The sequence below is a fragment of the Stenella coeruleoalba genome (assembly GCF_951394435.1).
Source record: "Stenella coeruleoalba genome assembly, chromosome: 15".
NCBI lineage: Eukaryota > Metazoa > Chordata > Mammalia > Artiodactyla > Delphinidae > Stenella > Stenella coeruleoalba.
In genome coordinates this window covers 26,353,206-26,377,104 of record NC_137161.1, presented here as the reverse complement: position 1 = coordinate 26,377,104, position 23,899 = coordinate 26,353,206, and the positions used below count along the sequence as shown (strand labels likewise).

The window sequence follows — 23,899 nt, the reverse complement described above, 5'->3', positions numbered from 1 at the left end:
TGTGCCCTCCAGCCCTACTTGCCGCCCCCTCAATTTTCGAACTCCTCTGAGCTGCCAGGAAGCCTGCAAGGAGTAAGGCAGTCTGGTTCCTGCAGGCAAAGAACTTTGCTTGGCGTTTGAATCGCCAGGGGCCTGCGGAGCGGAAACCGCAGACCACAGAAGGGCCGGGAAGGCTTGGGACGCGGTGTGGGGAGGGGCCCGGGCTAGGAGGTTGCGATTGGAAGGGTGGGGAATGCTTGGGGGAGGAGGAGTGGATTTAGAATCCTGTGAGAATGATGAGGGTGGGATTAGGATCCTCCTGAAAAGGTTTAGACTCCTTTGATAGGTGCCATCAGAAACCCTGGAAGGCAGGGATGGAATATTTGGGTGCGCCGGATTAGAACCCTGGGGGGCGGATTAAAATCCTATGGGAACAGGTTGGGATCGCTCAGGAGACAGATTAGAATCCCTAGGATTAGGGTAATAAATCCTGAGGGCTGGGTTAGAATCTTTTCAAGAAAAGGGTTAGGGGCTTCCCTGGTGGCGCGGTGGTTGAGAGTCCGCCTGCCGATGCAGGGGACACGGGTTCGTGCCCCGGTCCGGGAAGATCCCACATGCCGCGGAGCGGCTGGGCCCGTGAGCCATGGCCGCTGAGCCTGCCCGTCCGGAGCCTGTTGCTCCGCAACGGGAGAGGCCACAGCAGTGAGAGGCCCGCGTACCGGGAGAAAAAAGAAAAAGAAAAAAGAAAAGGGTTAGTATCCTTCCGTTGGCAGGATTAAAATCCTGGGGGCAGAATTAGAAATCTCCGGTAGGCGAGGTTAAAATTCCTTCAGATGTGAGATTCAAAATCCTTTGGGGCAGAATTAAGATCTCAGGAGGAGGAGATGAGGTGTTGGGGTTCTCGGAAGGGTGGGGTTTAGAATCCTTTAGGGCAGGATTAGGGCGATGGGAGGCAACGTTAGAATAGAATACATTGGGGGAGGTGTTAGGTTATTTGGGGGTTAGGACCTTTGAAGGACCGGTTAAAATTCTTGGGGGCGGGGTTATTATCCCTCAGGGACAAGGTTAGGATTCTTGGGGGCAGGGTTAGAAACCTTGGATGGGCGGTGTTTAAAAAAATCCTTAGGCGGCGGAATTAGGATTTTAGGAGGTGGGGACAGAGATTAGAGTCCCTGGGGTGGGGTTAGAATCTTCGGGGGCGGGTTTAAGACACTTGGGGGCGGGGTTAGCATCACTCCGGGCGCGGCTAAGGAGCCCAGATGGCCTGTGGGCGACACCGCGTCCCTGGTTCCACCCCGGGCGCACCGCCGGGAACTAGAAGCAAGTGGGAGGGACGCGGACAGTCCAGCACGAGAGGGGCCCCATAAGACGCGCGGCCCCGAAGCCCCTCGGAGCGCAGCCCCAGCCTCTTCTCGAAAGTCAGTCCATTTTCCCTAGGGCACGAGCGCCCGGGACGCCGGGGGCCGCCGAGCTGGGGGGGCGCTCGAGCTGCGAGGATCCGGGCTGCCCACGGGACGAGGAGCGGGCGCCCAGGTGAGTGCAGCGCACACGGGTTCGGGGACAGCGACCCGTGACCCTCGGCCTGAGGGTCTTCGGGCTGCGGAGGGAGCCCGGGGTGGTGAGCCGCGTAGGTTGGGTTGCCCAGGAAAGGGACCTTCGTGGGAGCGACGGACAGGAGGTGGGATGCAGGGGCCGACCCGCGGGGGAGGGTGCCCAGATGAACAGCGGAATTGCCTGGCGGCGAGCCTGGGAAAGCTGTAGGGTGACTTTGTGCCTGAGCCGCCACTTCTCTGGGCACTCCAGGTTCCCCTTTTGCAAAAGGAAAAAAAAAAAAAAAAAAGGCTTCACGGAGCCCGGGAGGGGAAGGCCCTTACGGTTCCTGGTGGGGGTGGGTGACCGTCACGGTCACGGCGGGTTGGCAGCCATAGTGGGGAAGGGGACAGCTGGCCGTAGGCGTGACGGTGCGAGCCCAGGCAGGGCTGCAGCTGGGTCAGCTCGCTGAGCTCCCTCCTCCTCCCAGCTAGGCCCTGATCCCCAGGGGGTCTAGGTCAAACCCCAGAACCTCCTGGACAGACAACAGGATGTGTGGCCCCTGACTTTCCTCCTTGTGAGACCTTGGACAAGTCACTCTCCCTCCCTAAATTCCAATTTCCTAATCTGCCAAAGAGGGCTACTAAGTCTTTCTTCCAAGGCTGCAGTGAGCTAGAATATGTTAGAGGTCATGTAAGTGACAGTTTAGTGTAGTGGTTAGGTAAAGGGTTTCTGGGAGCAACCTGCCTGTTGGACCTTGGGCAGCGGATTTAGCCTTTCTGTGCCTCCATTTCCACAACTGTAGAATGTGGATAATTAAAATATGGCTCCTTCATAGGGTTGTTTTGAAGATTAGATTGAGTTGCTGAAGGAACGCTCTTAGAGAACTGACAGGTCTAATTGCTTAATACGGGTTAACTATTGTCATAGCTATTACAGTCTAGCCCGGTGATTCTCATATTTTAGCAGAACAACAGAATCATCTAGAAGGCTTGTTAAAACACAAATTTCTGGGTCTTGACCCCAGAGTTCATGACTCCGTAAGTCTGGCACCGGACCCCAAGAATTTGCATCCCCAGGTGATACTGATGCTGCCTGTCCCGGGGACACACTTTGAGGACCACTTTGGCCATCACAGAGAAAGCCCTCAATAGATACTGGTTCTCTTCACTGCTTTATTTTCACTATCCTTTTTTTTTTTTTTTTTTTTGAGGGGGATGAGGTTAAAATACAGAAAAGTGAAGAGAATAATATACTAAATATCCCAGGAACCCACCACCCAGAATTAACAAATGTTCACATTTTGTCCTGTTTGCTTCAGTTTTTTAAAAAATAATATTACTAAAAGTAACAGTTAAAATTGAAGCCTCCCCACCTTGTATCCCTCTCAGTTCTGTTTCTCTTCCTCCCCAGAGGCAACCTCTGTCATGAATTACAGTGCTTCCTGTCTGTGCCTTTAAAAAATGTATTACATATATGTGGGTACATAAACAAGACATAAAATTGTTTTTCGTGTTTTAAGGATCTACATAAATGCTATCTAACTGTGCGATTCTTCTGCAGTTTCATTTTCCCTTGCCTTCTTATCATTAAGTTGTCAGGGTCTAGCCAGGATAAGAAACAGAGCTCTAGTTTATTCCTTCTAAGTGGAGGATCCCAGCAGGGGACCATCCTGCCTTACTTCTCATTCCCCTGGTGATGAACATACAGGTTATTCCATGGGTTCACGACAACACACAATACTGCTGGGGCCAGCCTGGATGTGTGGTCTTGGGTGCATGTACAGGTGTTTCTAGGGGGAAACACCAAGAGGCTGGATGGCTCTCCCGAGGGGCAGCTTTTGCGTATGAGGAGGACTGAGGCGTGAAAGGGTCACCCAGGGAGTCTGGGGCAGAGAAGAGAGAAGAAAGAATCTGGCTCTGCTGACCTTCCAGCTCTTTCTAGACCCAGGGCCACTGTCGCCTGTTCTCTGCTGCAGGAGGGCAAAAATCTTCATTTGTCTCGTTCACTATGACTGACACTTAGTAGATGCTGAAGCAGTGGAAGCATGAAACTTTTGCTGTTGTTTGTTTTTTGTTTGTTTTTTTGACCGCACTTCGCAGCTTGTGGGATCTCAGTTCTCCGACCAGGGATTGAACCCCGGCCACAGCAGTGAAAGCACTGAGTCAGGGAATTCGGGGAGTCAGGGACGGTCCACTGGACCATCAGGGAATTCCTGGAACATGAATCTTTAAAAAAAATTTTGGATAACAAACATTTTAGCTTATTTTTATAGTCTTTTTTTTAACACATTTTATTTAACATAATTAGTAAATTAGTATTTTATGCACATTTTATTTAACATAATTAGTAAAATGCTGCATGTACAATTTGTAACCCACTTGTTTACTTAGTATTACATTGTAAGCATTTTTCCATGTCATTAAAACATCCTCGAATTCTGAATGGCTGAATAATATTCCACTGTTTGGAGGCACCATAATTTGTTTAACCATCCTAGCAAAGCACTTTTATGTAGTTTGTAATTTTGAAAACTATTTTTAGATGAACTTCACATAACATTATAAAATCAACTATTTTAAAGTGAACAATGCAGTGGCATTTAGCACGTTCACAGTGTTGTGCAATCAGCACCTCTGTGTAGTTCCAAAACATCTTCGTCATCCCAGAAGGAAACGCCATACGTTAAGCAGTTACTCTGTTCCTCCTTCCTCTCAGCCCATGGCAGCCACCAACCTGCTTTTTTGTATCGCTGGATGAATTTATTCTGGATATTTCATGTAAACGGAATCACACAAAGCCACACCTTTTGTGACCGGCTTCTTTCACTTAACGTAATGTTTTCAAGGTTCATCCAGTTAAATACTGACACATTTAATTCCTTTTATGGCTGAATAGTATTTCATTGTATGTATGCGTTACAATTTGTTTATCCATTCATCTGTAGATGGAAATTCAGGTTGTTTCCACGTTTTGACTATTGTGAATGGTGCTGCTATGAGCATGCATGTACATATATTTGAGCACCTGTTTTCAATTCCCTTGGGTATATACTTAGGAGTTGAATTTCTGGGTCATATGGTAATTCCATGTTTAACTTTGGAGGAATCGCCAGACTGTATTCCACTACTTTATATTCCCATCAGCAAGTACAAGAGTTCCAATTTCTCCACATTGTGGCCAACACTTGCTATTTTCCTTTTTAAAAAATTATTATTAGAGGGCTCCCCTGGTGGCGCAGTGGTTGAGAGTCCGCCTGCCGATGCAGGGGACACGGGTTCGTGCCCCGCTCCGGGAAGATCCCACATGCCGCGGAGCGGCTGGGCTCGTGAGCCATGGCCGCTGAGCCTGCGCATCCGGAGCCTGTTGCTCCGCAACGGGAGAGGCCACAACAGTGAGAGGCCCGCGTACCGCAAAAAAAAAAAAAAAAAAAAAAAAAAATTATTATTAGAGCCATCCTAATGGGCGTGGGAAGCATGAATCTTAATCTCACCCCAATCAGGTTGCTCTGTGGGGCCCCTTACCCCAGAGGGTGAGGAGAAAGTTGTCTGCATTCAGAGGACTGGTCAGGGCTTGGACTTTAGGCTATTTTAGAAGTTAAGTCCCATGAGGGCACAGACATGTCTGTCTCCTAAACTACTGTATCTCTAACACCTGGCACCTGGCACATAGTAGGGCCTCTCAAAAATACGGAATTGAGGGACATTGAACAGTCCCTCCCTCCCTTGCCTAGGAGGTATTTCAGCAAGTAGGTGTATTTCAATTGACCCCACAAAGTGATTCTTTTTAAATTAGTTGCTAACATTTAAAGTCAAGAGAGCTCACATAAATCTGGATTTCTGTCTTCTCTTGAAAAACTGGAGGAGCTGACAGCCCTGGGACTAGAACCCCAAGGTTCTAGACCAATCTCCTGTACTCCCCTGCTATTGACTCATGGTAGCGTTGGTGATGCTGAATGGGGCTGCCCTGTAGACTGCCCCTGAGCTGTCCGGTTTGCGGCACCCTTGCCCGGACCACCTTCCTCATGTGGATGGCCCTGTGGGCCCCTATAGCCACTTGAGTTTTCAAGCCCAGCCCTCCAATCATGACAAGGCCTCCCTTTAAATAGAAAAGAAATGTCAGGCCCAGAGAGGGTAAGTAACTTTCCCAAAGTTACACACAAAGTTAGTAGTACAATCTCTCTTAGCCTCTGTCTTTCTAAGCAAACCCTCACAGCACATTTTTTTTTAAGTCTTTATTGAATTTGTTACAATCTTTGCTTCTGTTTTCATGTTTCCGTTTTTTCGCCACGAGGCATGTGGGATCTTAGCTCCCCAACCAGGGATCGAACCCGCACCCCCTGCATTGGAAGGCAACGTCTTAACCACTGGACCGCCAGGGAAGTCCCCCCTCACAGCATTTTGATCCCCATCCCATTTCTCCGGTTCCCTCCACCCCAGGACTGGGAGTTTTAGTGTACTTTCAGAGGCATGGGTAATGATACAGAAGAAACCCTTGCTTGGATGTAAAACGTGCCCCGTTCTTGGCAGTGGCTGTGGCCACACATGCTGCACCCTCTGGATGGCACTGCACAGGGGCTTGCATTCCTAATCCTGCCCTATGACACCTGCCCGAGCTCCCACCATCACCATGAAATCCTTTGGTCCAGGAGACTTAGGTGCAACCAAGAGAACAGGTTGCTCTGCCAGAGCAGTGAAGCACAGGAGACGGAGCACAGGAGACCTGAGTTTGAGCGCTGACATTGCCTCATACAAGTCGTGATGCATCAGGCAAATTCCTTCACTCTCTGAGTCTCAATTTCCTCATCTAAGAGATGGGAATAAGAATACTGCCTCATGATGCGTGCAGAACAGTATTCCTTTGATGTGAACACATGCAAAAGATACTCCATATTTTCTATAGGCGTATATGTCTCAGATTGAGTTGGCCCAGAAGCAGACCATAGAAAAGATTTCAAATGCATTTACTATTTAGTTTATTTGGGAGCAGATCCCAGAAAACCCTGGTAGGAGAGTGGGGAAGCAAAACAAGGAGAGAAGGCAGCCAATCAAGGTGTGTTATCAAGCCAGTCCCGCTGTGGGCACCTGGAGCTCATTTCCACTGGGAGCTGATGACCGCGCTTGAGAAGCAAAGGAACTGGGGTATTTATCTGCCTGCTCCTGTCAGCCACTGGTCGAGGGCTGCTCCTGAGGGATGGTGATTCTCTAGCACTTCCACTTGCCAAGCTCAAGGGCACAGCAGGCACCAAGGGCCACAGAGAAATCTCTTAGGCAAAGAGATGCAAGTGCTAGCAGTTGGACGTCCGGCGAGTGTTCGGAAATGGTGAAGCGCTGAGCTATGGGGCAGAGCGCCGACAGCATCTTCTCTGATATAGTACATGTATGCAGACGCACGTGCAGAGGCTACCTGGAGGAGGGAGGGGTGGCCGTGGAGAGCCTGTAAAGGGTACCTTACAAGCCTTACTCCAAGGGTGCCTTAGATTTCGCTGTATTGTTTTCAATTTTTCTTTTTTTAAATTTTTTGGCCACCCCACGAAGGCATGCAGGATCTCAGTTCCCCGACCAGGGATCAAACCTGGGTCCACTGCAGTGGAAGTGTGAAGTCTTAACCACTGGACCACCAGGGAAGTCCTTGTTTTCATTTTTAACAAAGACGGTGTATTGTTTTACTAGGTGATGAAAGGTAATTTTAAAAACAAAAACACATACCCACCAAAACAGAAAAGAATAGGCTTTGTCAACTATAAAAGAATAAGTGTAAAAGGGTCAGAGGATGTGTTTCTTTGGCTTTGAAGTTTCCATTTACTGAGGACAGATTTGGGGGCAGCTGACCTCGGAGCACGTTGGGAGGTTGAAGTGAAAAGTTGTCCCTGGGGCGAACTGACCACCATGTCCTTTCTGAAGGGGGCCACCTCCACTCAGCTTCAATCGAGGAAAGACTTTGTTCCTCTCCAAGCAGAGATAAACAAACATGGAGAGTCCTTCTCAGTTTAAACACACATTTGTAACTATTGTTTAAATGGGGAAATCTAGGGCACCCTGGCAGCTAAAGGGCACTTTGTTCAATTAGTCAAGAATTTATTGAGCACCTACTGTGTCTTAGTTTTGCACACTAGTATATAGCCATGTACCAAACAATCATTACCCTCATGTATCTTACTTTCTATGGGAGGACAGATGATACATCCACAGGTAACAATAGGTGTGTTAGTTCAGGTCCTTTGAGAAGCAGACTCTCAGAGAGATTAAATGTGCAAGAAATTGATTAGAGGGAATGCCTGTGGGAGAAGCTAGGAGAGGCTAGGGGAGCCATCAGATAGCAGGCACGTCTGACTCCAAATGAAGGAAGGAGGGAGGAAGGAAGAGAAGAAGCAAGGAAGGGAAGGTGGAAGTGTCTTAGGCTGCAGGGCAGTTCTAAGGAAGGTTGGCAAGGCTGTCAAAGAACCCTTAGCCAAAGTCTCCTATCAGAGGTCCCCCTGGCACGGGCCTGCCTCAGTATCCCCGCCACACTCAGTCCCTGGCTGGGAGCAGCCCATGGCAACAGTGATGGTCTTCAAAGCACAGCAGCTGGGGCCATTTGTCAATTCTGCTCTCAGTAGAATTGCCCCGTTAGGTGGTGGTTAAAGCCATGAAGAATAGAGCTGGGAAGGGGCCAGAAAGTGTTGGGAGTTGGGGGCGGAGTTCCTATCTTAGCCAGGGTGATGAGGGAAGACCCCTCTGAGAAAGTGAGATCTGCAAAGAGATCTACATGAAGAGAAAGAGGCTTTCTGGGTGACGAACATTCCAGAAAGCAGCATGTGCAATGGTCCTGAGGTGGACACATGGTTGGTGAGTTGAAGAGTAGCAAGAGGCTAGTGTGGCTGAAATGGAAAAATCAAGGGCGGGCTGGTGGAGACAGGACTGTGAGGTTGAGGGGATTCCAGGTCATAGAGCCTTGCCAGCCATAGAGGGGAGCTGGGCTTTTACTCCAAGTGAGATGGCAGCCCCAGGAGGTTCTGAGCAGAGGAGCAACATGACTTGACTTATATTTTTAAAAGGCTCACTTCTGTAAGAGGCAGAATGGGGATTCAAACCCAGCTCTTTCTGGCTTCAAATCCCATCCTATGTTTTCCAAACTTCCCTGCCCCCTGCCTACCTTAAAGGTAGTATTATTCTAAGGAGGCTCGCAAGTGCCCTTGAGTTCTGGAGTTGACCAGGTGACCCAGAGGTAACATTGAACATGCTAAAAACTTACTACATGTTTGGAACAAGTGGTTGGAACACATGCATCTCAGAGCCAACCCTCTGGCCAAGTGAGGCAAATGACCAAAGGCCCGAGTTCCTCTTCAGTGTGTTGCTGTGTCACTTGCTTTCGTGTAAACCAGGGCATGACACCCGCCCTCTCTGGGGCTGCTGCTTCCATCTGTAAAACAAAGGTCTCTCCAGTCCCTTCCTGTTTGCAAAGTCAAAGTTTTGAGCTCTTGATCAGAAAGAAGCTGAGGGTCAGAAAAGGGAAGAGATGGGGAGACAGGGGTGACCCCTAAATGTCCATTATGGATAACAGTCACTTGGAGGTTTGGCTGGTTCATTCAGAAGACAGTCAGGGAACTCGAGAAGAGGGAGCTGTAGGGCTCTGCACTCCTGAAAACTCTTCAGGGACTTGGTCCCTCATAGCGAAATGCTTTCTCCCCCACCCCCATGGCTGAGCTATTCAGAGAAGGGAAGTTTCCTCTAACTGGACAGTCTTGAGCCCTGGGCCTCTGGCGGTCTGCCTTCCTAAGCTTCCTGTTTGTGTTAACTCATCCCCCCTCCCCTTTCCCCACTGCAGCTTCTGAGGCTGACCCAGTGAAGTATGAGAGGCAGGAGAGCTGAGTTCTTGTTGTACTTGCCACTGATCACCTGGGGATGCTCTCTGCCATGGGCCTCCATTTCCCCATCTGACAGGTGGGTTCATAATTCTGGTCCTGCTGACTTCAGCCAAGTATGGTCAGGCCTAGAGAGGGTTGAACACAATATATTCATTCCACAAATATGTATGGAAGCCCTTTCTAAGCATGGCTTCAGTGCCGTCATCTTCATGGGGTCCATACTTCACACACCCTCACCTACTCTAATGGGTCTAGTACTCTCTTTACTTTCTTCCATCAAACTTCCTATCAAGGCAGTCTTTCCCGTAAGCCATTAACACTTGAGTATGAATTGCAATCCCTTGTAAGAATTTCCTTTGCACTGGGCAGGACCCTTTGAGGTTTAAGGGAGCAGAAATTTAACTCAAACTGGCTCAAACAGAGGAAGGGGGTTATTGGAAAGTCCACGAGCACATCAACTTCAGGTAGGGCTGGAGAATCTGTATTTCTTCATTTCTTGGCTCTGCTTTGCAATTGCAAGCCTCTTTTCCAGCCAAACGGATGATTCTCATGGGCCAGGATTGAGTCACATGCCCATCTCTACTTCTATTACTGATTGGCCAGACTTGGTCACAGACCCACCCCTACAGCCAGAGGTTGAAGTCAGCTTTACCGCAATCCATGGGTTGAGAATGGGGGAAGGGTGGTTCCCAAAGAAAACTGGGGAGCTGTTGTCAAAAGAAGGAGGAGTAGATGCTACTCAGGAAAGAGCTATAGCTGTTCCCTTCAGAGAACTTATCATCCAACATCTCACTTCATATTTGGGGAAACTGAGGCCCAGAGAGAGGCTGGGACTTGCCTGAGGTCACACAGTGAGTCTGTGGCAGAGGTGGGACCAAACTCCAGGGCTCCTCTCCCCCAGCCCTCACAAGCCTCTGCTTGAGCCTAAAAGCTCCTAGAAAACCATCTCCCACCCAATCCACAGGATGCACAGGCAGGACCTGGGCTTGGCTCTGAGAGTTCAGGAGGCGGCTCTGAGGCCTCCACAGCCAGCACGGTGACCATGGGAGGCAGCCAGGCCAAGCAAGCTGGACTTTCTCATTTCCCTTCCATGCAGCACCTGCAGAAGCTGAGGGGACGAGGAGCCGGTTTCAGGTCCCAGGAGTTCAGCAGTGACCTGAGCAAGTGTCTTTGTCAGGGATCAGCTGTTCTAAGTTAGTCTGGGGCCAGGCAGGCCACTTCTGCTCTCAGAGCCTGGTTTCGAATCAGATTAGACAAGAAACATGTGTTTTCAGAAATTTTAAAAAGCCTTTCACATCTCTGTCCCACAAGCTTGAGAAGCAAGTGCCTTCTATCGTACAGGGAAGAAAATGAGGCTCAGAGAGGGGAAGTGACTTACTCAAGGTTACACAGCCAGTCAGTGGCAGAGCTGGGATCCAAACCCAAGTATTCAGATCCCAAGTTTGACCTTTATTCCACCACATAAGTTGGTCTCAAATTTTAGTGTGATAAGAATCTCCTAAAGAATTCTTAGAAATGCAGATTCCAGGCCTACATCCCCAGAAACTCTAGTTCATTCAATCCAGAGTGTGGCCCAGGAATATGCAAGAATCAGTGAGGACTCTTTGGGTACAAGTGGCAGAAATCCAACTCAAACCGGCTTAGGCAGAATTGAGAATTTACTTGCTCATGAATTACAAAAATTCTGAGGTTGGAAAGTTTTAGGCATAGCTGGATCCAGGTGTTCAAACATGTCTTCAGGAATCACATTGTCTCCATTGTTCAGCTCTGCTGTCCTTTGTGATGGCTTCACTCAAAGGCAGTCCCTCCCTTCATGATGTCAGGATGGCTCCCAAGAGCTCCAGTTTTCTACATCCCTATCTACATCTATACCCACATCTATACCTGCATCCACATCCACAGCTACATCCACATCCACATCTATAGCTACATCCACATCTATAACTACATCTACATCCACATCCACATCTCCATCTACATCTATACCTACATCCACATCCACATTCATATCTACATCGACGTCCACATCTATACCTACATCTACATTCACATCCACATCAACGCTTATGGAAAGAGAGTGCCTTTTCCCTAATTTTTCCAGCAAAACCTCAGGGCAGACTCTGCCTCGGCTAGGATCACGTACATACCTATAACTGAACCAAGCACCATTGGTTGTCGTGGAACATGGAATTCTCGAATGGGCTGGGCCTGTATCAAGCTGTCAATCCCTGAAGGCAAGGGTGGGGTAGCCCCCTGAAAGCCCATTGAGTGGGAGAAGCTGGGTGCCCAAGGAATATCCAGGCACTGTTATCAGAAAAGGGATGGATGCTGAGGAAGCAAGAGCAAAAAACGTTCACTCTGCCCGGTTCTCAATTAGAATGATCACGTGAATCACCTGAGCCTTGTTAAAACGCACATTCCGATTTGGGAGGTGGGGCCCGAGATTGCATTTCTAATGCCTCCCGTTCGAAGATGCTGCTGGTCTTCATGCTGGCCACACTCTGAGTAGCCAGGCACTCTTACATTTCTCACTCAGTTCAAGCAACTGTGCAGCCCCCACTCTGCAGAGAAGCCCTGGGATATATAAACCTCTTCCCTCGCCCTCTCCCCACCCCCATCCCATGGTTTCCAAACCCACCCAAACATCAGCGTCATGTATTTGGGGACTACTTGTCAACATACAGCAGACTTTGCTGCCAAATCACTGTTCATTGTGTTCTCCAGTGACCTTTATAGGATGATCCACATAATAAATTCTCTTTTGAATTTAGGGCTCAAAAAATATTTGTTTCTCTCAGTAAATTGCCATGCTTCCTGGGATTTTATGTTAACAATGTACAAATTGCCATTTTTATCTTGGCTGCTAGGAAACTCAGAGATAGATCTACTACTCAATGGCAGTAGCAGTAGCACCCTAGGCTTCTGGTTCAATAATCTTTCCTTTCTTAATGGTGTAGCATAACCCTTTTGAGTCTTGAAGTGCTCTGTATATGGTTTAATATTATAAGCTCCCTCAAATCCTTTTTGAAAGTCAGTGCTTCTTTGGAACATTCTTGAGTTTCCCCCAATCTTTATTGAAATCCTTCCCATTCTTCAAAACCCAACTCATTATCCTGCTGCTCAATTATTATAAACAGGTTGTTTTTCCTATGAACAAACTAACATACACATGTTAGTGACAGAACCCGGATATATATTCATTTTACAAAATGGCTTGATATTATATATGTTTTGCAGTTTGCTTTTCTCACTCAGTAAGTATTGTAGCAGTCTTTGCATGGCTCTGACTGTCCTTGCCAATGCCTAACAGCTTCTTGGGAATGTAGTTCTGTATGTCCAGTCTTCCCATCCCAACTGGAGCAGGAACCGGGTCCTGATGCTTTTACTTTGGCCTGACCACATGAAGCGTGGGCTCTGGGCATGTATTTACTCACTAACGGTGCACTATGCTCCTACCGTGTGCCAGGGAGGCACTGAGCTAAGCGCTGAGGGACACAGACGTGAACAAGACCAGCCTCTGCTGTGCTGCAGAGATGGAAACCTTCTGTATCTGCACTGCTGAATACAGTAGCTTGAGCCACAGACAGGTCTTGAGCACGTGAAACATGGCAAGTCCTAGCTGAGATGTGCTGTACGTGTAAAACACACCCTGGGATGTGAAGACTCAGCATGAAAAAAAATATATATATAAAGTATCTCAATGATAATTTTATATTGATTACATGTTAATAATTTTGACATATTGGGAAAAATAAATACATCTTAAAATTAATTCCCTTGTTTCTTTTTACCTTGAAAAAATGTGGCTGTAGAAAATTTTTAATTATATACGTGGCTCACGTTACATGGCTAGGTCTAGTGGTCGTGAAAATAAGCATTTCTGAGGCCGCTCCAGACCGGGCAGTAGAATGGTTCTCTTGACTTAGGGGGAAATCACATTTTATGCAAATTTGACTCCTGCTAGTACATCACTTTAAAAAAAAAAAACTTTATTGTGCAAAAATTGAACTAACGGGAATTCCCTATTTTAAAAAGTTAACTTCTAGAGTACTGTGGTATCTCTACACTTGTAGGCCAAAGGACTTGCAAACAGTGCTTGCTTTATGCTGCAGGGCAGTGCCACATCTGCTAGGGAATGGAAACGGTTAAGGTTAACATTTCTGTCGCACTTACTGTGTGGCAGACACCTTTACACTCCTCAACTCATCTGTGATTGCAGCCACCCCGGGAGGTAGAACCCCACCATCCATGGATCATGCGTGTTCATGCCTGGGGAGGCCCATCCCTCGAGACCCTGTGGCCATGCTGAATCTGTAACTTGATGGTGTAAGGCATACCCAATAGGTACTCAGAGAGGTGGAGGGAGCGGCTGTACCTCACACAGCTATGCTCTTCCCAGAACACCCTTAAGCTAATCAAAATATATGAAATGTAATATAATTTTGTCATACAAAACCACACAATATGCTGTTTTATTTCCCACAAGTGTAAACCATATTTATCACAAGTCAGAGAGGTATTGGTTTTTGTTTTCGATGCACACAAGTACATTATAAAGCACTGATTCATTGCAATCATTTTTCAATGATCTAGCACTCCAGGAGTCTGGATTAGTTCCTGACTTTATTCGCAAAAGGCGAATGAAGCAAAACCCGCTCAGGTCTTGATGTGGTAAACTGTTCCCAGTTCCCACCAGGACAGACAGAAAACATCCTTGTAAATAAAAAGAATCTTAAAAAAATAACTCTCGTTAACCTAGGAATTTGGGGTTATTTCTTAAGCCACAAACACATGTTTATTTTAACAAGATAAGTATAACTGAGTTCTAACTGCTTTAGAAGAAAATTGTGATTGTGTAGAGATGAGGAAGACAGTTACTTCCTTATGTGGCGGCTCACAGCCTATCTTCTCAGCAAATACATGTGCACATTTTGAGAAAAGAAAGAAAAAGTTTCTGCCACTTTAACAATTAAGTTTTGACTCTGATCAGGTAAAAGTGTTTTCTTTAAGTGTCTTTAAATTTGATTAATCCACCAGCAAAGTCTGTCAGCTCTACCTCCAAAATGTCCCCCGAATCTGTCCACTTCTTACCCCCTCCTTAATAGCCACCACCCCGGGCCAGGCCACCATCATCTCAAGCCTGGACTCCTGCAGTGGACAGGGCTCCCTGCCCTGCTCACTAAAGTCCATACTCCACCGAGCAGCCAGTGGGATTATTTAAAGTACACACTGAACCCTGTCATCCTTCTGCTTGAAACTTTCCATGGTTTCCCATCATCCTTAGAATCAAATCTAAACTCCTCACAACATGGGGCATCCTTGTCACATGCTATCCTCTCTCTGCTGCCTGTGGTCTCCAGTCACACTGGCCTCCTTTCAGTGCCTGATTCTCTTCAATCACATTCCTTTGCACTCGCTGTTCCCTCTGCCTGGAACACTGTTCCCTCAGAGTGTTACATAACTGGCTCCCTTGTGTCAGTCAGGCCCCAGGTCCAATATCACCTCCTGAGAGAGGCCTTCCCCAACCGCCCTGTGTAAAGAGGCCCCGCATAGTTGTTCCTGATCACATCCTCTTTCATCATCCTCACACTTTTCACTAACTGCATTTATCTTGTTATTTATTTGTTACCTGTTTATCGTCTGTGTCTCCCATCCACCTCCAGAGTGAGCTCCGTAAGGGCATGAACTTGCTTGTCTTAATCATGGTTTAGAAGAGTGCTCAGTAAACGTTTGCTGAGTAAATGAATGGTTGAATGACCAAATAAATCCATGAGAGAAAGAAGGGAAGGAAGAAAAAAAGAAAAAGGGGTGGGGGGGAGGGAGGGAAGAAGGAAGGAAGCTGTTAGAAGGCAACTAGAAAATGATGTGAGGAATATGATGACCTTGATTGTTTGAGCCACATTATGTGACCCGATCCTTATCAGTTTATATAAAATGTTGACGTTGTATAACGAGAGTATAGTTTTACTTCACCATTTGCTCTGAGCCTGACTCTGTGTTGAGTATTTCCCCACCCACGTGCTTTCTCGTCCTCCCAACGCCCAGTGAGTAGGTCGTATTATTATCCCCACTTTGCTGATGAGGAACTGAGACTGGGGAGCAGGGGGCATGGTAAGTGAGCTGCTAGTTGGGGAGGGAGGGGTCAAGCGTCAGCTCAGGCTTTCTGACCCCAGAACTGGCAGCTCCCACACCCGCCCCCCACTCTGCTCCGAGGCTCCGCCTGTTGAATTTCAATGATCATCACTATTTATTCTCTGAATAAACTCCCCATCGCAGGGGTCCTTGGTAGCATGACTACGACAGCTTGTCAGCTCTGTGTGGGTGCGGGCCAGACGTGGTGTGGGGAAGCCCAGAGATGACAAGGGCAGAGTGAGCTCCACGTGGCCAGGGTGGGGTGAGGGGGGCAGAGAGGGGGAGGGGAGACAGGGAAGGTGACAGGGTGCCAGCCTGGGAACACGGGGTCTAGAGCCCAGCATCAAAGACTCCCCCGTGTGGGGCTCAGAGCAAGCGGGGCTCATCTCCCTTCTCTTTACCACAGGATGGGGTGTGTGAAGTCCAGGTTCCTCCGGGATGGAGGCAAGGTCTCAAAAACGGAGCCCGACACCAGCCCACACAGCGCTTTGTATGTGCCGGATCCCACGTCCTTGGGCAAGCGGGTGAGTTGGGGAAGAAAGGGGAGACCAACGGCAGCCCGGGGGCTGCCCCAACCTGCCCTCACCGCTTCCTGTTTTCCCAAGGGCGAGCAGGGTGAGCCTGGGGTGAAATGGAGCTTACCGGTTGCCAGCAGCTCCCTGACTCCCCAGGATACCCCTGCACCAAGCACCCAGGGCAGGGATGTCACTGCCCCTTGTCCCACTGCCCAGGCCTTGGCCCATCAGCCTGGGTGACCAGGTCCCAGGGGGCATGGCCGGCCTCACACCTAGGAAGTACCATAAGCAGTACTGAGAGTCATGAGTGAGCAGGTTAGTGACAACAGCAGTTGAAGTAATGACAGGAATGATGACAGTATCAGCATCATGGCAGTAACTGTAATAACAATGGTAGCAATAACAGAAACAACAATACTAGTGGGAATACAACAGCAATAGCAGTAGGAACAAAAGCAGAAAGAGTAAATGAGAGAAGTGGTAATGCTAGCAGAGGTTATTTGCTTACTTCTCTTACACTTCTACAGAGCTTACGATGAGCCAAGCCCTACCTTAAGTGCATTACTGTTACTAACACCTTTAATCCTCACAATAGTGCTCTTGTAGGTCACAATTTATATTATACCCATTTTACAGATGAGACACAGAGAGATTAAATAACTTGCTGAAGACCACCTGATTGTAAGGATTGAAACTTGGGCAGTGCAGGTTCCAATGTCCCAGGGGTAGGAACAAGAGTAACAGAGCCAAATGCTAGTGACAGGAACAGTAGTCATGGTGGCAATAGTGGGGGTCCTGGGAGCAGTAGTTGCCATAGAAGTAGCCCCACTAGTAATGGTAGTTGTGATAGTCAGAAGAGCTGTAGCAGTAGCAATAGTAGTGATTACAATAATCGTACTAGTAAAGGGACAACAGTACTAAGAGCAGCAGTAACAGTTGTAATAATCATTATTGTTCTTTGAAAACCTACTATGTTCCGGGCACTGGAGTGAGGTATTTCTGTTCATTAATCCTCACCAAAAACTGAGGCTGGAGTTACTTTACTTTACAGCCAGGCTGACTGAGGCTCGAAGAGGTTAAATGGCTCCCCTGGGCTCATACCGCTGGGAAGCAGCAGAGCTGGGTCTTCCTAAACTCAAGGCTAGGTTCTCTCTCCTATAGGATCCTTTCGTCCATCCCCTTACCTGAGGCTGTCCAGGAAGGACAGCCTCTGCTCGCTGCCTGCAGAGGCAGAGGTGCCCCTTAGAAGGTTCTTCCTTGTATTGAAGGCAGGCATATTACCCCATAACCCTTACTCCTGGATCACACACCTGCCCCTTAGTCCTGCCCCAAACACATGGAAATGGGAGAAGACTGGAATATTCACCTCCCTCCTTCTGACACTTGACATCTACTAATACAGCCTGAGGTTACACGAGATCCTGAGCTGACATCCTAAACCCTAAGTCGCTCCCAGGTCTGCTTCTCACCTGGCCTGCATGTCCCGGGGCCCTTTCTGTGGCCAGGGCTCCAGGTTCTCAGGTTCTCTGAGGCCTTCTGGCTTGTCAGCAGTGGGAAGCAGAGGATTTTCTCCCGCCAGTTTCTGGCTGTTCTCTCTGAGCATCAGGTTTAAGGGACGCTATTATCAGCCATTCACTGTTCCCCTCATTCAGAGCACTGGTTCAGCAGTAAGTTAGTAACTGAGAAAGGGTTCCCAGGTCATATCAATTTGCAAAACACTGGGCCAAGCACTCCTTCCCTGTAGGACTCAGAGCCTTTATAAATCTTTGTAATGGGCTTTGTGACTCTCCCCAAAAAGGATATACTTCTTAGTGTTTCCCAAACCTATTTCTTTAAATTAATGTTTACTTATGTGTGTAACACACAAATTCATTCTCCTTGAAAATAAAAATCACAGATTTCAGTGAAAGCTATAGTCTCTGCTGACCAATGCCCCACACCCTACCTCAGAGGTATCAGCTGTTGTCAGTTTGGCATGGAACCTTGCAAACCTTTTTCCGTGAATTTACACTCACTTGTGTACAGTATGTGTCCACAGAAAGTGTTTAGGATGTTTGAGTATGTGTTTTATACCAATGTATCATATTTACCATTCTGAAGAACTAGCTTTGTTTACTCAACAGTATATCTTTGAGGTCTCATTGTGTCAGGAAGGAAGCGGCCTCCCTTTTATAAGGGCTACTTAGAGCACCACAGTGTAGGAACAAATTCCCCTTTGGACAGACACTTATGTTGTTTCACATACATAGTGGAGCCTTTATTCACGGGCCACGTTGGTGGACCTAGGGTTTCTTCAAACATAGCTTGGAAAACACTGATCTGGACCAAGCCCCTCACTGTATGTCGAGGGGAAGGCACAAGTACGTCCCCCAGTATGTCCAAGGCTGAAGGCAGAGCCTACAACCCAAGAGACCTGCATCCTTGTGCTGCCTGTGCCCCTAATGTGCTGTGTTACCTTGGGTACTTCCCAGCCCTCTCTGGGCCTCCTCCCATGACTCACGGGGCTGGGATATCCTTTTTGACACAGACCTTCCATGGCTACACACACACTATTGGATTCATCCCCTTCTCCCATTTCTTCCCCACAGTGGCCTGACAGTAGCAACGGCAACCCACCAGGGTCCACAGAGGGTAAGTAGCTGGCAAGCACGTGTAGTGGAGTCATGTTATGTAGCGGATGAGGTTAGGTTCTCAGTCAGAGCTTGAGGCAAAAATCCCAAACAGTCAAAACCACTCTTGAAAATCCCATAAATTTCCCCCAAAGTACTTAGTACAAGCTATTGTTTTTCTATAATGTTGTTTCATAACATGAACAAAACTCCGTTAGCTTTAAACTCAAGAATCGCAGCTGGCATGGCAAGATGCTTACTTATATCACGAGACAGACACATCAAGGGGTCCAGGGCTGGGTGCCAGGTGTTGGGGTGGGAAACACCCAGGACTGTGGGTGTGCTCAGATAAAGCCTCACCATCCCACATGTCTCTCTTCCCAGCAGGTTCTGAGGAGATCATTGTGGTTGCCTTGTATGATTACGAGGCCATTCACCATGAAGACCTCAGTTTCCAGAAGGGGGACGAGATGGTGGTCCTGGAAGAGTGAGTCCCCATTCCACTCCCCTCTAAGACATACCTATCTCCAATACTCAGTTTTGCTCTCTTGTGCTTCAGTAAAGGACCTGATAAACTATATTACACTAGGGTGTAAATGACTGATGAGAACCTGATCGTAATAAAGGAAGAAGAGTTTGCTGTTAACCTGGCTTACAGCCACAGTAAAGGGGCTTGCATACTTGCTAATGGCACATCCAGGCAAGGATGGACAGTAGAAAGTGCGTTCTCAGGGAAGCCTTCCTTGGACTCCTATGATTAAGCTGCAGCCTTACCTATGGACCAGACCCTGCTGAGGTGACTTTGCATTCAGAAATCCATGGATCTCTGAGCTTGCTACCTCCACTCTCCTACCATCTTCACCATCAGTGGATGTAGTGTCTAGTATGTCCTGGGGCCCAAGGATGGGAGTGGTTATGCTTGGTCAGACTCCTGAGCCCACTCCTTCTGGCTCTCAGCCCCAACGAGCCACTGTGAGTCTGCCATGGGCATAGGGCCCCACCTTACATATGGCTAATAAGGCCAAGGCCACAAGTCCAGGGAATAAGAGTGAGGCCACAAACCTAGGACTCTGAATGCAGGTACAGGGCTTGATTCTAGCCCTGGGCGGACCTTCAGAGGCACAGTGGGGATTGTTGTAAAGGTATTTACCTTAACGGGGTGAAGGCTGGGAGCGGAGACAGTAGCGGCCCTGCCCTTCACCCTACCGGCTTCCTGGTGTTGGGGGTATTCCAGGCCAAGGCTGGGGGGCCCAAGAGGACGAGGAGTGGTCCTCCCGCCCTCTGACCCCTTTGCTTCCTCCTGTCCCTCAGATCTGGGGAGTGGTGGAGAGCACGATCCCTGGCTACCCGGAAAGAGGGCTACATCCCAAGCAACTACGTTGCCCGAGTCAACTCTCTGGAGACAGAAGAGTGAGTATTCTATTTCCCCGCCCTCCAGAAGGAAGCATGAGCAGAGCCAGCCTTGCTCCTGCCTCAGGGCCTTTGCACTCACTGTCTCCCCTGCCTGGCACGCTCTTCCTAGGGCTCTTTGCCTGGCTGGCTCCTTCTCATCTTTCCAGTCTCAGAGAGGCCTTCCCGGTCTCAAGCAGGTCCCCTCTGAGATTCTCTCTCTCTCATGGAAACCCATTTTACTTCCTTCTAGACACTTCTCACTAGCAAAAATGATCTTGTTTCCTTGGTTGTTCACGGGTTCGCTGTCTGCCTCCCGCACCTCGAGAACCACTGACCTAAATACCTATGTGAGTCTTACACTCCTGGGTTCTTGTGTCTGCATCAAGAAACTGCTCACAGAGGCTGCTTCTGGGGAGGGCAGCTGGGGCACTGGAATCAGCGTGGGATGAGATCTTATTTCCTCATCTGCCTTGAAATAGGCAATATTTTCAAATGTTTCAAAATGCAAATGGTGCAGAAGGACCTAGGATAAAGAGTGAAAAGTGTTCCTCCCACCCTATCCCCACCCAGCTACTTCCCTTCCAGAAGCAACCAGTTTCTTGTACGTCCTCCCAAATGCTTTATACTTGATTAAGAAAATACATATATCTCCCTCCATTTTACACAAGTGGCAGATTGAACGCACACTGTTCTACTCCTTTTGTTCAGCTCTTCCGTGCAGCACCTACAGTATCCTCCTTTTCACAGCTGCAGTGTCTGTCACGCAGATGCCCCACCATCCCCTGCCAGCGGTCACTTAAGCTGCTTCCAGTCTTGTGCTGCGGTGAATCTCCTTGCGTATATGTCACTTCCTCCTGTGCAAGATCGGTGGGATAACTTCCTAGGGATGGAATTGCCAGGGAGATAGCGGGATAACTTCCTAGGGATGGAATTGCCAGGGAGATAGCTCTTACTCTGTACCCTTTAACATTGCTTGAACATTTTACCATGGCATGAATTACTTTACCAAATGAGAGCAAAGAAGGCAAGTGGGAGGTGTAGAATGGTGACTAAGACCTTGGGCTCTGGAGTTAGACTGCCTGGCTTTGAATCCTGCCCCCACCACTTCCTAGCTCTATGACGCCAGGCAAGTTACTTGCTTTCTCTGTTCCTCAGTTTCCTCATCTATAAAGTGGGGATAATAAAGGCAATGATTCCACAGAGTTGTTGGGTGGGTAACAAGAACTTGAGGAATGTCAGCTGTCTGTCTCCCCAGTTGATAGCAGAGGAAACAGGAGTCCAGAGAGGGAAAGCGACGTGCTCAAAATCACACAGCAGATTTGTGGCAGGGTCAAGGCCAGCTGACCTCTGGTCTGAGGTTTTTCCATCACAGCCCATGAGCTACTCCTCAGGGAATGGGTTTGTTTGCTGCTGCTTGAATTTTTCCACCCAAGATCCCAAACATCCAGGGAGTATGAAGAAAAGGTCCAAGGATACGGTCCCAAGTAGAAAATCATTTGAAATCTCACCTTTTCTCTTAGAAACGCATGCCGACTTTATATTCACTCTGTATCCACAGAGGAGGATGAACGGTGGCAGTAACAGAGCTCAGCCCTCACTCACATGGGCCTCCAAGACCCTGAAAAGATGGTCAAATGTTCTTGTGAAATTTGGAGAAGTAAGATTTTTGACCGCAGTTGGTTAAGACCGCTGTATTTTTCCACCCAATCTTTCTGTTCATCACCTTATCCCTCCCGTTGGCTGGTGCTGGAACGACCACGAGCATTTTGTATTTGTAACGCTGTGTTACTTTTCTTGAAGAAAGCTCCCCAAATTGCATAAGTTTCAGCCTCAGCAAACTGGATTCACCAGTTTGGTAAAATGTCTGTTTTAATGTTAAAATATTAAAAGAATGGTTGTTTTCCCCAAAAGAATCTGAGTAAAATTGATCCCGCAGGAAGCCTGGCCCTCAGAATCCTGGTGCCGGGCAAGAGCACTGAGAGCCAGCCAGGACTGTCCGCCACGGGTTCACACGCTGCACCCCCCTCCCCTCCAGGTGGTTCTTCAAGGGCATCAGCCGGAAGGATGCAGAGCGCCAACTCCTGGCCCCTGGCAATGTGCTGGGCTCCTTCATGATGCGGGACAGCGAGACCACCAAAGGTGATGCGGGCCCTCCCAGCCCTGTGTCCCTGCCCACCCACCCCTACCCCACGGGGAATGCCCCGGGGGATGGGGGCCTGAACAACTCACCAGCCCACCGCGGCTTCCAAGCTTCCTCCGGCCCTTTGCTCAAGCCTAGTTTGGGCCTTCTCAGCCCCCAGAGCTGCCGGCTTAGGCCAATGGAAGTAGGAGGCAGTGACCGCCCCTAAAAACAACATCCTGCTTGTATTCTTTTAAATATCCATCAAAATATATCTTGTCCCTAGACCTGACTCTTCCCTCTCTCCATACGAAAATGGGTGGCCTCCTCCCAAAGGAGGGCCTTCACTAGGACCCTGCTTAAAATAGCTCCTTCGAGGTATTTGGAAGTTTTGATGTTGGAGGCCTGCTTCCTGAAATTTCTGTGCTGTGAGGGTGGCTTTGTGCCGGGTCATCGCACAGGAGGCAAGAGCAGTGCCCCAAAACAGTGCGTAACTCAAACTGACATCAACTGAGGCGTTTTCCCAAAGGAATGAATGTAAGTAGGAGTCTCGTGATTTCGGATTTCACACACAGAGTGGACCTTTACTACGGTGTTTAGTCTCAAGACTGCCTGGTTCAAAGAAATCAGTAAATTGCGTAAAGTGTGACCTCACAGTACCCTGGGCAAACGGTTTTGGGGCCAACAATCGAAGGCATCTGTGTGACCTTCTACTCACTCCCTAGGTATCTGAACTGGGGAAGCCTGAATGTGGCTAGAACGCCACTCAAAATCAGTGTTTTGGGTCAGTGAATATTTAGGCTTTATTTCCTCCCACCCAACAAGCCCCTTTTCAGCCCCCAGAGGAAAAGAAATGGACAAAAAGGTAAAGCCATACACAGCCCTCGGCTTCTCTTCTCCCGCTGGGCCATCCTGCACACAGGGGCAGACCTACGGGGCAGGAAGGTGAGCTTGGGCCACTGTCATAGCCCTCGGAGGTGGGGGCATAGGCGGGTTCGCCGAGTTAATAAAACTTGCAGCACAAGTGCCCCAAATCCTATCCTGCTTCTTCTTGGATTCTGCTTCTCCCCACCCAGCATCGGCCAAACCAGCCTCACCTTGACTGGGCAGAGTGGCTAAGAGTGGGGGTCCCAGAGCCTGCTGCCTGGGTTTGACTCTCAGCTCTGCTACTTACAAGCTGTGTGACTGTGGGTGAGTTACTTCACCTCCCTGGACCTCAGTCTCCTCATCTATAACATTGTGGTGATAAAGAACCTCTACCTTGTGGGGTTATTCATTCACTATAGTGAATAATATCATTTATCATAATACCTATAACTATAATTCATTATAATGAATATTATTCCTATTCATTCATTTTTTCTTTCATTCATTTTTTATTCAGACAAGGTTCTTAGTGGCTAGCATGTATGATCAACTGTTATTCATGCAACAGTTTAAACCTCCCCCAAATCCTATGACATGGTGCTACTGTGGTAGAGAAAACTGAGAGACAGAGAGGCTGATAACTTGCCCAAGGACACTCAGCTCACAAATGGCAGAACCGTGGCCGTGGACTGAAAGACGTGTGTGTTTCTGGTCTATGTGATGCCATGCGTATTAGGTTCCTATTGCTGTTGTAACAAATTACCACAAGCTTAGTGGCTTAAAGCGAGATAAATTTATGGTGTTACAGTTCTGGGGGTCAGAATTCTGAAATCAGTCTCACTGGGCTCAAGTTAAAGTGTCCGCAGGACTGGTCCCTTCTGGAGGCTTCACAAAAGAATCTGTTTCTTTG

At 48.2% G+C, this 23,899-nt stretch overlaps 1 protein-coding gene across 2 annotated transcripts in view; it reads left to right on the top strand.

The window, feature by feature from the left end:
- Positions 1–1,278: 1,278 nt before the first annotated feature.
- The window catches only part of HCK (HCK proto-oncogene, Src family tyrosine kinase), a 38,923-nt gene continuing 16,302 nt past the window's right edge, over positions 1,279–23,899 (top strand). The window contains exons 1-6 of one of the 2 annotated variants that reach the window (XM_079945285.1): positions 1,279–1,512; positions 15,894–16,011; positions 18,591–18,633; positions 18,999–19,098; positions 19,923–20,021; positions 22,039–22,142. In XM_079945285.1, coding sequence (XP_079801411.1) covers positions 15,895–16,011; positions 18,591–18,633; positions 18,999–19,098; positions 19,923–20,021; positions 22,039–22,142 — 463 coding nt within the window. In that variant the 5' untranslated portion in view covers positions 1,279–1,512; position 15,894. The remainder of the gene's footprint in view (positions 1,513–15,893; positions 16,012–18,590; positions 18,634–18,998; positions 19,099–19,922; positions 20,022–22,038; positions 22,143–23,899) is intronic. The other variant, XM_079945286.1, reaches the window with a different exon arrangement.